This window comes from Aspergillus piperis, assembly GCF_003184755.1.
Source record: "Aspergillus piperis CBS 112811 unplaced genomic scaffold BO85scaffold_2, whole genome shotgun sequence".
NCBI lineage: Eukaryota > Fungi > Ascomycota > Eurotiomycetes > Eurotiales > Aspergillaceae > Aspergillus > Aspergillus piperis.
This window is the reverse complement of record NW_020291592.1, coordinates 1170372-1184601: the sequence shown is the minus strand read 5'-3', so window position 1 is coordinate 1184601 and position 14230 is coordinate 1170372. Positions and strand designations below refer to the sequence as shown.

At 48.1% G+C, this 14230-nt stretch overlaps 3 protein-coding genes across 3 annotated transcripts; all 3 read left to right on the top strand.

Annotated features, from left to right (window-relative positions):
* The first annotated feature begins 644 nt into the window (after window positions 1-644).
* BO85DRAFT_445268 (uncharacterized protein) lies at window positions 645-1269 on the top strand. Its single transcript, XM_025659219.1, has one exon. It carries the CDS (start codon window positions 797-799, stop codon window positions 1010-1012), a length of 216 nt encoding a protein of 71 aa, XP_025519787.1. The 5' UTR covers window positions 645-796; the 3' UTR covers window positions 1013-1269.
* Window positions 1270-3675: 2406 nt separating this feature from the next.
* Window positions 3676-7315, top strand: nut1 (putative RNA polymerase II mediator complex subunit Nut1). Its single transcript, XM_025656728.1, has 6 exons — window positions 3676-4451; window positions 4502-4752; window positions 4802-4864; window positions 4911-5423; window positions 5471-6002; window positions 6056-7315. Exons 1-6 carry the CDS (start codon window positions 3812-3814, stop codon window positions 7162-7164), a joined length of 3108 nt encoding a protein of 1035 aa, XP_025519786.1. The 5' UTR covers window positions 3676-3811; the 3' UTR covers window positions 7165-7315.
* Window positions 7316-7794: 479 nt separating this feature from the next.
* On the top strand, window positions 7795-12719 carry BO85DRAFT_412589 (uncharacterized protein; the record flags this gene model as incomplete). Its single annotated transcript, XM_025657572.1, has 7 exons — window positions 7795-8236; window positions 8311-8562; window positions 8619-8735; window positions 8795-8878; window positions 8935-9105; window positions 9154-9748; window positions 9806-12719. The coding sequence occupies 7 exons, from the start codon at window positions 7795-7797 to the stop codon at window positions 12678-12680; spliced, it is 4536 nt and encodes a 1511-aa protein (XP_025519785.1). The 3' UTR covers window positions 12681-12719.
* Between the last annotated feature and the right edge of the window lie 1511 nt (window positions 12720-14230).

Here is a 14230-nt window from a genome sequence, read left to right as displayed (position 1 = left end):
GGATTATTCGGTCTTTCGATGAGAGTCATCCGTCTCTGCCACGGTAGAGCGGTGTCAAGCAGGGGAGTATCCTTGTCTGTAACGTAATGCCTCAACGCATTTCGACAACAATTGCTTCACTGGTGCTTCCTCGCGCATAGTGGGGGATGTACAGCATCATGCCAATGCTCTTTGCAAATCCTGATTATTCTTGGCTTCAATGCAAAGACACGAGAAGTTGGCCCAATTTCGTCTATCACTGCATAACAGTGCCGACGATTACCTACGCCTACTGGCCTTCAATTTCTCCATGCAGTATACCAAATGAATTGACAGACGACGTGGAGACATTACGGTTACTGGATTGCCGCTAACCTTCAAGTCTTGGAAGCAAGTCTACAGTCTTGCCGTGAATGTGGGCCATAGTGTGGAATAACTTCCGAGACAGCCTCGTGATGATATCCTCCTGGCGCTTCTTCGACTCGAGCCAATCATATCCGGCAGCGCTGAACACACCGTCCCTAAACTGTCAAACGTCTATTCTATCGTTATACGACATGATAGGAATCGCATGGTGAGTCACTGATATATGACAACTTATTCCGTTGAAGAGGAAGCCCAACGGCCGGATTCAGAGTGTCGCAGGAGACTCAAGAGCCGCACTTGCGCTGGGCTTTTGGATCGTAGCATGTGAGTCCCTTGCTTTTTTGTTTAACCGAGAGTCACACCGACTTACCAATTGAGGGCCCAGGTCAAACTAAATACTAAATCGCGCCGACAGGCCTAGGATTCGGGATTTGGTGTGCACGAGGAACCCATGAGCCTCATCTGTAAGCGTTTCGCTTATTTATTTCAGAGTCTGTTGCTCGCTGTTATCATTGGTATATTCTTAGTGAAAGGTAGGGTCAAACCTCCGGTCCACCGACTCGGCCACTACAGGAAAGTTAGGTGTGCCTTGCCCGCGGGTTTACGGCAACTCAGACATTTCCAAACACCAACTGAGGAGATCTTTTCGAGTCAGGAACTCTCTTAACAGACTGTGATTGGCACACGATCGCTGAGCTATACCAAGGAGCTTACTTTAGGCTCGCCAATGATCATAGCATGTTCCTCAATGTCCTCACACAGGCAGCCTCCGAGGGACCATTTAATTCATACTTATACCGGGTAAAGAATTAAATCCCCCCCTCTTTCCCGAATGAGCGCCTCTATACTCAATCTGAAACGAAACGGTCAATGGATCCTTGGGTCCAGCAATCCGTCCACCGCGGCAGACCAACCAACCACGATCGATAGGTATGTGACGTACTTTACACATGCCCCTGGCACTTCTCTCGGCTCAAATTTGGTGCTCAGTTGACCTTTGACTTTTTTGGTTAGATGTTGTTACTATCCCCTTAGGAAAGGGGAAATCTGAAAAGGGAAGGATGATCGCCATTGACCTAGCCGTCGGTCATATTTCCTTTCGAGCACTTGCACTTTGCCGCTTAGTCGTATCAGATTACTGCTCTTTCGCCGATTGGTAACATTTTCGTATGTTCGGACTCAGACTCAGCTGATTACTAACCAACTCCCAACACTTCATCCGATCCATCGGAAGTGCTATAGTAGATTTGTTCGGAGATCTCCGTCTCTTCTGAAAGAGCATTTACCCATCTGTGCTGCGGCGTGTGGTGTGTATGCTGCTTTGACTGTTTTAGCTTCCAAACGAACGAATATACGATTTCTCTTATGTCAAGTCAATCGGTCGCCGTACCTGTCATGTAGGCAACTGAACAGTGCAGATAGCGGGTGAGTCAAGGCGCCGGACTCGGAGAATTTGTCGAGTCAGGTTCTGTCATGTTGCGACGCGTCATTGAAGGTCGAGGGGTCATAGCTCGTTACATACGTATTACCAACTATACGTAAGTTGGAGTTACAATACCCCTGATGTTGACTATTCACAACCTTGTTATTGAACTTAATAACTTATAGAACAGCCAGTATATGCTAATATGCACAATATACTTATTAGTGCTAGAGAAAACGTATATATGCTTGAATCCAGCTATGACAACATATATACATTGTTACCGTGTATACCCATCGAACAATACCGAAAGTAATACAAGATCGATCGGACCGGAACTGAATCTTACTAGTACCCGTACCGGAGATGGGACAGTATTTCCGACGGGCAATTCTTACCCACATATGCAAGATCGCCGCTCAGTGACCCCTCGCCCACCAAACTCTAAAACTTTACTAGGTAGGAATTCCGGGCATGTTCTTAGGAGAGAGATGTGCAAATTGCGAGTCAGAAGCTATGATTCAGTAGAGTACCCTGCATTATTGGTGAAAGCAAAACACAGCACAGACTTCCAGTAATAGTAGTTGCCTTTATAATTAATAACCTAACTAGCCTGTCAATCAGCATTGACCATCACTATACCAAGTGCTACTAACATATTATTCTATACTCTTCACATATACTACTATGGTACCATACACACACAACAATACTACTACTTTGAAATTTTACAAAGTAAATCCATGTGTCAAGGAAATACAATTCCGAGTACCCCCGATATGGTACCTTTCTCTCGGCCGGGAGAGAAAGAAAAAGAGCGAGAGAGAAATCTCGTCAGACAACCCGTTTCTGGCATCTGGTCGAGATTAACCTCACTTTTTCTTCATAGCCTCGTCCACTTTCCAGATTTCCGAGATCCTCGTCTCGGGTGGGGAGATCGGCAAGGGGAACAGTAAAAAAAAATGAAAAAGGAAAAAAAACTCTCAGGGCCAGATGCACACAAGATCTCACATGGTATGTTGTCTAATTCCGTCGCTTAATTCTTTTTTTAAGAGTGGGGAGGGGGGCAGAGAGAGAAAGGAAAAGTCAAGGTCCCATTGTGTGGTTCAAGATAGTGGTTCTCACTGTGGCCCTAGGTACCCTCCCTCCCTCACTCACCAGCCCCCCTTTAGTCTCTTACTTAGTACTCTGTGGAAAATCCCCCACCCTGCAATCGAAACCTTCTACATATAATTGTCCGTCAAGGGGCCCCCAATCTGGTCCCATGGTTCAACTCGTCCTGGATGGTGCGCCCAGCGTGGCTGTTTACCCTTGATCTGGCGGGCTTGATTGGCCTGTACAGGTATTTGTGGGCTTGAGTACATAGTAGTAGTTTTTTGGCGCCAGATCGCTTTGACTAACAACGGTGAACGTCCGAGCACTCCAAACCTTTGCTTGCTGCATATGCTGTTTGAGGTATAACTCGGTTTCGAATTCCTTGTGTCTCATGCAGTTTGAAGTCTGTCATGTTCGAGCTAGGTAGTTGGTCCGATGGGGTATGGTTACACAGGGTCTGGGATTACTCCCTCATGGTTTGTGGCGTGAATGGTATTGTAATTACGAGTTGGGTCTGACAGGTATCGATTGACATGACATGACATTGAGCCAAGTCTGGGTCCTTTATATACATACAGATAGGTCTCATGTGTGTATATACTACTATATATATAGATGCTATCACACTTATACACCTAACTATGTTGTGGTTGTCTCTCGTCCTTGTCAAGCATATACTTCTATACTGAATGTCATCAGTCTCAACAACCACCCATCATGTGACATCCGCTTATCTAATCCCACGTGACCCCTCCACGACGTCGTCCAAACAAACGGTTGAAGCTTTCCCCGGAAAGAACCGCCAACAAGGAGGGCCAAGGCACGATGTCCAACGCTACATCAGCGCCGAGTTCAAGTGAACGTGTAAATTGAGTTCCAATATATATCTCCTCGCATGCTTGCTATGCACTCCGCAAAGCCAGGTAACCTCGCGAAAACATCTGGAACATGACATCCTCCGAACAATGGGGGACATTCCTCCAACAATGTTTGCTCCACCGGATCGATGCCGCGGAGTTCAAGAACCTCACGCGGCTGCTGATGCAGCGCTATCCCATTGGTGAAGCCCAGCTGCTAGATGTGTTGCTGGAGACGCGCCTCGCAACGGGGATTAAATGGGATCCCCTGCCCCCTTTGTATATTGACTGTCTGTGCAAGATGGGATTGGTGCGGACTTCGACGATGTTGAATTCGTTGCTCAAGCATTCGTCTATTCATGATAAGTTGCCGTCGGCGGGTGATTCGGAGACGAGTGCTGCTGCTGCGGCTGCTGCGCAGGGAAAGCAGAAGCGGAAGTGTTATACTCTGATGACGGATATCAGGGTGGTTCAGGACGCTATGCTATCTGTTTCGACGGGCACTGCTTCTAAGACTTTTGCTGAGGCGTTGAGTATCTTTGCGTCCATTGTTGATTGGATTCAGGCGGTTGTGGCTTGGCATCATAGTCATTTGGATACCAGTCATCAAACGGGCGGGTTGATGAGTTCACCTGATGCGGTGTCGTTGTTTGAGAGTCTCGGGATTCTGCTTGCGGCGCTTTCGGGGACGGCTAAGGGTTTGGAGGTTCTTTCGGCGGATTCTCATGAAGGTATTATATCATTTTCTTCTAATATCTGGAAAGTACTGACGGGTCGATAGCGCTGAAGATAAAGCTTGGACAGGCTCTATCGGCGTATCTTCCCCTCTGCGTGGAAGTATCGCTGCCGCTCCGTAACCGGTTGGATAGCCTGCAGAAGGAGTTCAATCTCTTTGGAGAGCCTTCGTCGAAAGCGTTGGATGTTTCCATGATGGAAAATGTCAATGTCAATGCGCTTCAGTTTGAGGATTCGGTCATGGACGGGCCTGTGATTAATTCCAGAGCAGGTCTCTATGTGTATATCAATGCGATGGTATTTGAGATGCTGCACTATTGCTTGAATATTACTAACTGGATTCTAGCTTGTGGGCCGCCCCTTGGTGGATGATAGCATGCTGCTCAATTTCCTGTCCAATAGATACGGCGTCAGTACAATCTCGTCTTTATCAAAGCATTAGCTGACCATCGCAGGGACACTATCAAGTTCTCATCGAGGAGCTCATAACGGCGTCGTTTGATGTCCTATCGAATGCCAGCTACCGCAACGAGTCTAGCCGAACTATGTTCTTGTTCCGCTCGTTTCTGGTGAACAAGCTTCCCACCTTCATCGCGGCTATGTTGGCAGCCTCTATTGTGTCGTTGCCGTTGCCGATGGAGCTTTGCATCAGCCATGCTTTGAGCCGGCTCGATCCAAACACATTCCCATCGTTCTCGCAGATGTTTGCTATGCAAAGCAACACGGTCTTGTCCGATGTGCGACAAGAGTTTTTGTTCGCTTGTGCCTCGCACAAGTTAATTCCCGAGTCGAGTATCGAGCGCCTGTTGGGCGAGAACCCAATGCAGACTCTCCCTGTCGGCGGCCCTTACAACAAGGATGAGCTCGTCTCGCAGATCAACGCCAATCCGGAGCGCGCAGAGCAGTTGATCAATGAGATTGAGTCCATGGAGGGCAACGCAGGTGCGATAGTGGGTGCTATTACAGATGTAGGTCCTCCAGTAATTTGGTTGCAATCAAAGGTTAACGCAACTAGGTCATGCACCATCTCTGCAATCAAAAAGAGACCATGACGTTGAAAAACATCTGCAACTCACTGTCCCGTCGGCCGCAGGCTCTGGACGTGATTTTGCTCTTCCGGAGCTTGAAGCAAGTACTACAACCGCTCTGCGCTCTGCTAGACGCCTGGCACTGGGACGAGGACCAGGGTGAAAGCCAACCGGTCTACGACGAGTTTGGAAGCATTCTTCTACTCGTACTGACCTTCAAGTTCCGATACGATCTGCGACCGCAGGACATGGGAATCGGAGGTAGCAATTCCTTCGTCTTGCGACTGCTTGAGAACGGCTTTTGCAGCCAGAAGCTCGATGACCTCAGCGAGAAGCAGAACAAGAATCTCGGATCCTGGATCAACGCCCTATTTATGGCCGAGGGAATCAGCGAAGAGACCATGTCCGCCTGCAGTCCACAGGAATTCTACATGCTAGTGACTACACTTTTCAACCAAAGTCTCAGCGCATGCGAAGCAGGAAAGCTCGACTTCGACACCCTCAAGGGCGGCTTCGAATGTAAGCCCTATACACCCTACCCTTTTCCCCTCGAAACTACTAACAACACGCAGACCTCCTAGAACCCTTCCTCCTCCCATCTCTCATCCTCGCCCTAAACTGGCTCGGCAACCACATCTGGGAATACGAAAGCGACCCCTCCATCCCCCTCAAAGCCCTCCACTCCCTCATAAGCCCGAGCTCCATCTCCGGCGAAGCCAAAGAAATCCACCGAACCGTCCTCAACATTACAGCCCGCTCCCTCGAAGAACAACTCAAGAGCATCCGCGCTCGCCAACCCGACGACACCATCAAACCCATCCTCGAGGCTCTCGAACCCCACCTCTCCTTCCAACGCAGCGGCAGCACCCACCGCAGCGAGCTCGAGTCCTGGACCGCCCACACCCCCGGCGGCCTCCTCGCCAGCATCCGCAGCACCTTCCAATCGCTCGTCCTCTGGAGCACCAGCCCAGACATGAGCATGGCCCCTCAATCCTACACCCACCGCCAATTCATCGCAGGCATCCACATCCAAGGCTCCATGCGTGTACTATGCGCCCTAATCGACGAACTCAAACTCCAAGCCACCACCTCACCCACCAACACTACAGGCAGCAGCGACCTCGCCCTCGACATCGCAGCCACCATGATCTGCGCCCCCCTGGCTGACTCCTTCGCCGTCGACCAAAACACCTACTCCCCCCATCACCACATCGACCCTACCAACACGACCAAAGAAATTCCCCCGCGAAACCCCATTCTCACTCCCCGCGGCGCCCTCTACCAGTTACACGACTCCGTCCCCAAGATCTGCGAAAAGGATCCCCTCCGCGCGGAAATCATCGTGCGGCTCTGGCGCCGCGTCAACGCGGCCCTCACTCCGCCCTCGCAGCTCGACATGAACAACATCATTCAGAACATGCAGCTCGGTGTGGGTGTAGGTGGACCGGGACAAATGGACCTGGAAACCTCCGGGGCAGGAGGCCACGAAGAGGAGAGTACGATCAACCAGATGCTGGACAATGCTGTCGCGGCGGGAATGGACGGCGGTGGGGGGGCAGGAGGCATGGGAGGGATGGGAAGTGGGGGTTTGGATACGAGTATTGATGATGTGTTGAATGCGGCGGATATGGCGGTGGGGAATCCCGAGTTCTTGGATTTGGATATGGAGGGGTTGTTTTAGGTGTAGTTGATAGTGTGTGATGGTGTGTTATTTTTATTCTGTATGTGTTGGGATGAGTAGTTGGTGGACTACATGGTTAGGTATGTTTGAAGTGGTCTTGAGTAGTAGTATATATCATTTCTAATGTCCACTAAGTTGGGTTATTTCCTACATTAAAGTAGTAGTCTCATCTCTCTCTCTCTCTCTCTCTCTGTGTGTGTGTGTGTGTGTCTTTCTTTCTTCTTTGTGAACAATGTAGCCAACTCAGCCGACCAGCAAAGATAAAAAGAGTACATATACTTAGTAGTTTGAAAAAGTCTTTAACGTTCAATGATACCCATGATACAATATATCATATTCACTAGTATATCTCCAAGTGTTATTCCAGCACACCTTTGAGTACGGAGAGAAAAAGCAAAACCAAGACGGGGGCTACATACGAACCCAATGAGGAAATAATTTTGCCGCTCAGCTTGAGGCTACTAGTACTATGTAGTACTTAGCACCAACCTTAGTGTATGCAAGCCAGCTGGATACCTTGAAGCGGGGCTCAGCCCCCCCCAGCCTCGTTCCTTCCCAATTCATTCATCTGACTTTGGCTGAGTCCGACTCTGGACGGGGCAACAACACCCCAAGACTAAGATTCCTAGAATGTTTTCAAGAGTAAAATCCAAACTCAACTTTGCGAAAGGAAGTCGACATCGCCGTGAGAAGCATACAAAAGCAGACGAACAGCCCGATTCCCCTCCGGATCGGGTCATATCGATTGCTGCTGTTGACGTGTCCACGCCAGATGCCGAATCTTCTGCCCCCGCAAGAGCAAACCTTTGGGAGGTTGCTGGAGAAAAGCTAGATGAGAAAGACCGACTTGCCCTCGGTCTGGAGAGCTCACTACCTATCACGAATGCCATCGAAAACGTCATAAAGATCACGGAAGAGAAGTACCGCGAGTACAAGGAAGGTGGGCTCAAGATTCGCAAGCGCAACGGGGGACACATCAACGTCCGCGATGCCGCCAAAAACATCATTCTTCATGCATTGCAGGCACAGGACTTTGTCTCTAAACTGGTGTCTTATGATGTGACCTCCCATGGTGAGTCGTGAGTCGTCGAATTGGGTTCTTTGTTCCGGCCTATACTATGTATATCTACTAATATTCAGGCTCAGCGTCAATTGCATGGTCAGTTGTTTCGCTTGGTCTGACGATGATCAAAAACGACATTGAACGTCGGGACGACATCTTTCACGCAGCCGAGTATCTCACCGGCATTCTTTCCTATTATGCAATCCTTGAAAATCATTATCGAGACAGAAAAGTGGAAAGCGACCGAGGGTTAGAAGATACTTTGGTTGAAGTCTACACGGCTATTCTGCAATACACGGCGGAGGTAAAAAAGGCAGAAAATGAAAGCAAAGCCGGTATGTGGTCTAGATGGAGGTTCTCCATGTGGTCATAGAGACTGATACCTTGAGAGCCCGCGTGGGAGAAAGTATTAGGGCCCTTGTTCAGGAGCCGCTGAAGGAGCTCAAGGAATCTGTCGAAAAGAAAGAGCAGGCTGTTTTAAGGTGGGCAGATCTTACGGTAGCTCTAGGTATTACTACCATCCGCTTGCTATCATCGACATATTTGAGGTCTTGCTCATCGTTACAGACCACAGGAAACAAGCCGAAAGCATGCTCGACGGTATAGACGAGGCGATTGAAAGACTGAAGGCTATCCAATCGCACACTAGGAGTAAGATATTCGCCAAGTATTGCTCTTCTAAGAAGGGCATATTCTAATAGCAGCAGGCTTGCAGGACCGAGAGATTCTCGACTGGCTGTCCACGGCATCCTATTCAGATCCCCAGAATACCACTCAAAACCGCAGGGCATCAAACACGGGGAAATGGGTTCTCAACATGCCCAAGTATGAAAAGTGGAAGTTCACGCCCGGAAAGATCCTTTGGCTTTATGGAGCAGGTGCGTTCAATGGATCTTCATGAAAACAAAACTGACACTTAGTATAAGTCGGCTGCGGAAAATCGGTTCTCTGTTCTACGGTGATCCAAGACATCGAGGAGTTCTGCGAGTCTGACACCTCCAGGAACTATGCCTACTGGTATTTTCAATTCAGCAATGACGAAACACAGAAGATGTACAACATGATCAGGTCCATCTTGCGACAATTTATGCCGCCAATACTTCCCGGATCCATAATCAAACTTTGGGAAGAACATTGTCACCGAGGTAGTAAGCCCCAACAGCGAAAGCTTGCAGAAATTCTCGACAATCTGCTTGAAACTTCTCAGGGTGAGTTTTTCCTTATCCTCGATGCTCTGGATGAGTGCCCCGCGACTGGGGATAACGAACGGAGCTCGCTCTTGCAATTTCTTGAGGAATTGTTAAAAAAGCATCAAACCAAATTGCACATTCTTGCCACCAGTCGGCCAGAGCCTGATATACGCTCGAGGCTGGAACAATATCAAAGGGTGGATCTGGAGGCTGGGTTGAGTGGAGATGTAGAAACTTTCGTCCGTGCTCAAGTTGCCCATGGCAGGTTGTGTGAATGGGGCGAGTCGCTTAAGGAACGAACTCTGGAGAGATTGCTTGATATTCCGGAACGGTATGTTCAATTTGTCAGCAAATATGTACAGTACGATTAATATGTGAGATCGAACAGGCGCTTTCGCTGGGCTGATTTGCAGATAAAGCGGCTGGAAAAGTCCAAAACCGAGGAAGCCTTCCAAAAGGCTCTTGATTCCATCCCAGTCACACTCGAGGACACCTATAAAGATACTCTTGAGAGGATATCACCGGATGATCGGGAAGCAGCCCGCACGATTTTGATCTGGCTCAGTTTCTCTGCCGTCCCGCTGGATCTGAAGACTATCGCGGCTGTTGTGTCTTTCCGCTTCCCAGAAGACGTTGTGACCACCTGTACTACTTCTCTAGTTACCGTGAGCATCTCCGATGATACTGTGAGGCTGGCTCATTTCTCCGTGAAAGAGTTTCTGGTACGCAATGAAGCTGGGGGTCACTGGTATCAATTCTCGGCCATTTCTGGCCATAACGCCATAGCAACTAGAACGATCGACTGTCTGCTCGAAACTACCGAGATCCTAAGCCAGACCGCCGCCTCACGACAGCCACTACTAATCTACGCTGCGAGATATTGGGGTCGTCATCTGGCAGAAGTAGGGGAATTATGCGCCACTGGTACGGGCCTCCAGAAAAAGGTTGACCGCCTGTTCACAGATCGTGATGTCTATTTCAACTGGGAACGCTTGATTTCTGTTGACTTTAATTTCGTGTGGCGTAAATCATTCGAGGAACTGCAATCGCCTTTGTGTTCTGCATCACGAAGAGGACTCAAACCGACAGTTGAGACGCTGCTTGCAATAGGTGCAAATCCAATGGGCTCAGGGCTTATTGAACGGAACAACGCATTGCTAGCAGCCGCGCGTGGAGGCCATTTGGAGGTTCTAGAGTTGTTGCTGGATAAAGTGGATAAGATACCACGAGAAGTGATTGAACGCATGCTGAGGATTATTCACGCCATCGCGTCCGACAAAGAGAAGTTAACAATGATTCTAGACCTGCTTTGGGACAAGGGTACTTTGCATGATCAATCAAGAGCGTCGCTAAATATTATTGATGGGAGACTAGCTGAGAGAGCAGCCAAAAATTGGATGTCGGCACATATAGTAATGAGCTGCCTTCTCGATCGGAAGGAGAAAATGGGCCTCAAAATAACTAAGGGTTTGCTGAGAGCTGTGCTGGAAAATTTACACTGCGGCAACAAAACCATGCACTTGCTTCTAGAAAAGTGTGACGCGGATATAAGACTTACCCCATCATTGGTGCAGCAGGGTGTGTCCCCGTTGAATATTGGTGCCATGATTGCCATTTTGAATAAGCAGGTGAGGAATGATATCAAGCTGGATGAGGAATGGACTGAAGCTTTTGCGAGAGGAAAGAAAGAAACAATGGAGCTGCTTCTGCAGGAGCATGGCGAGGAAATCCGGGTCACCCAGAAAGTGCTCATTTCGGCTGCCAGGTCTGCATGCGATCCACAGACAGTGAGACTACTTCTAGCCAGACGAGAGCCGGGGTCAATCATTGATAAAGAGATCTTCTTAGCCGCTGCAGGAAACGGCTTATATGGCAGTGAAATCATGGATGTCTTGCTTGAGGCGTGTGGGCAGGACACCATCATTGATGAGGAGATTATTCAGAGAATTGTGCAAAACCATAGCCAAGGGGTGGTAATGATAAAGACGCTCCTGTGCAGACAACAAGCGGGATTTGTGGTCACTGAGCAAATATTTTGCGACGCTGCTCGATATCACGATCAGGAAATGTTGGAGCTTCTGGTGAACAATACCGGTGGTTCTGGTCTCCCCATCACAGAGGAGACATTACGCTCTGTAGCTGATAATCATTGGCGTGGACGGAGCTTGATTAGATATCTGTATGATCTCCTGGGCCACACCCTTCCGGTTTCAGAAGATGCATTATTATCTGTTGCCGATATAGGTTCTTCCACAGCGGACTATGTACTCGCATTCATCTTGGAAAGATGGCCAGATATTCCGGTAACTGATCGACTACTGGAAGCGGCATGTACTCTCCCTAACTCCATGAGTCTGCTATTGGATCGGCGGTGTGACTGCCTTCCAATTAAACGGATGATCCAGAAAATAGCAACAGACGGAGACGCGCGGAGTGGAAGGGTGCTGGGAAAGCTTCTCGACCGGCGGCTTGTGGGAGTGGATGAATGGCTGATGGAAACAGTCACTAGCAACGGTCATACCTTAAGGGTCATTCACAAGAGAGATCCAGACTTTCCTGTGACACCAAACCTAATTACCAAAATTGTACAAGACAGGGGTGCAATGGATTTCCTGCTCGATAGGCAAAACAACCAAGTTTTAATTACAGAAGAAGTGGTTAAATCTTTATTGTTGGGGAGGCGTCCCAGATCTGTCATACGCTTACTTCTCAGTCGACTGGGATCAGAAGCTGTTCCAATTACAGAGGATATCCTGATCTATGCTATTCAAAATAACAACATTTTTCAGGCAAAGCACAACATCAGGGCTCTCGAATTGTTCCTTGAACAGCGCCGTGACCTCAACCTCAACGCAGTCTGGGAAGCCATATGGCAGGACCCTAAAATCGACCCAGTATCTTTGGCACAGGCAGCAGGAGCTCTACTACGATATGTCAGCTGTGAAGTGTCGGCTCAAATGCTGGAGATGCTTCCATCTTTGCCCCGGCAAGACTGTGTTTCGTTTCGCCCTTTTGACGAATTCATCCGAGCCTGTATGCAGCACCGGATACCGCTACCCACCACTGAGGCAGCAGTCGAGTTGATCGTGGAAAGAGCAAGCTTCGATACAGTTGAGATATTCTTCGAGGATTATCCTGGTGTTCCTGTCACTGACAAGCACATTGAAGCCGCCAAGAGGAATCCACGAGAGGACGTGGATAAGGATGAGTTGGTCTCGCTTCTTATGTCCACCAGGAAGAGTTACTCTAAGGAGCACAAGTGATTGTCGTGTCTGTGTTTTGATTTCATCTTTTGTAGCAAGTGTAGATATCATTTTTGAATCAGCTTTTGTCCGTTGCCACCTCACTAGACACCCACCCACCCCTACATCAAGCACCTCTCTCCACTTTGGATCTTAATGTCAATTACTAGTACTGTTAAAGAAGTAGTTATTAGCGTTCATAAATGAACTATTTTATCGTTCTGTCTACTTCCAGGTGGGGAATGTCTATAGTATCAATAGTTTACGCTACTATGTACTACTAGTATTATATATATATATATATCATGACCACAGTACTATGCATACTACTTCAACTTCGCTAAATTCGTAGGAACTTAATTTACATACATACACTTTGATTTCAATTTTATACCATCATAACGCTTACTCATCTTCATCTTCATTCTATCAAGATAGTACAGTACATGCTATAAAGGAAGGGGGAAAGAAGCTTGTCTACCAGTTAGTCAGGTTTACGTTATATTTACACTTCCTTCCTTCCTTGACTCTTTACCGGGGAGTGTGGATTAGATTTGGCGATGGGTAATTCTGGTAGATTATGGGGTTTTTCATGTAGATGTAGAAAAATATGCACAAGAATTGATTTATGCTTTTTTTGTTAGAATGGATTGTAGAGGTTGGATGGAGTGATGGTTGTTGCGTGTCTACCGTGTAGGGGGGGAACTATGATGGTGCAGGTTTGTGAGGGATGTACTATCGCATGATATTATAAAACCAAGTTCGAGTGGTGGCAGTGCTTGATTATTTTAATAGTAGGAGGAGTATATACTACTAATAACTGACTATACTCTTTTACTAGTAAAGTGAGGACTGGCATAGACTACATATGTGGATGTGTCTCGTCCTAGCTGCAAATATATATTGTCGTCCGTGGACGATAATCTTCTATAGTAGCACATAATTTTGTCCATAACTATGCAGGTCCCGCAGTCGCGTTTTAGTAGAATGATATGCTTGCAATAATTGTTCCTATATTGAGGCATGCACGCAGACATATAACCATCCGAGGTATAGGCTGCGCGACGCGTCACATCTGCCCGATCACAAGCAATATAATGGCAGCATTATTGAATACGGAGATCAAAGGTCCAGACGGCGGTGAATAGCCCTTCTTCATGCAGAGAGCAAACAATGAAGCCCCTGTCGGAATAAGCCAGAGGGTTCTTCAGCCCGAGGGGACAAACAATGAGCAAGTAGCCTAGGCCCTGACAAGCATTGACATATGCCAGCCTCATGTACAAGGTACCTGGGGGTACTTTCATCCCGCAGCAACACGACTGGTTGCCAAAATAGAAAGTACCCGATGTGACAATGCAGTCAAGTCACACCGCACGTGAAAGGGCAGAAGAACGTGCGCGTCGAAGCGATCATTGGCTGCCGGGGCGAAAATATTCCCACGAGTAAAGCTGCATGGTTTGGTTAGCGTGCATGGCACTAGGCTGCTTATCCGTGTTGGGAAGTGAGCGAGGCATCCTGAATGGCTCGTGCTTTTTTTTATATTGTTTGCCGGTATGCACCTACTGCAGTAG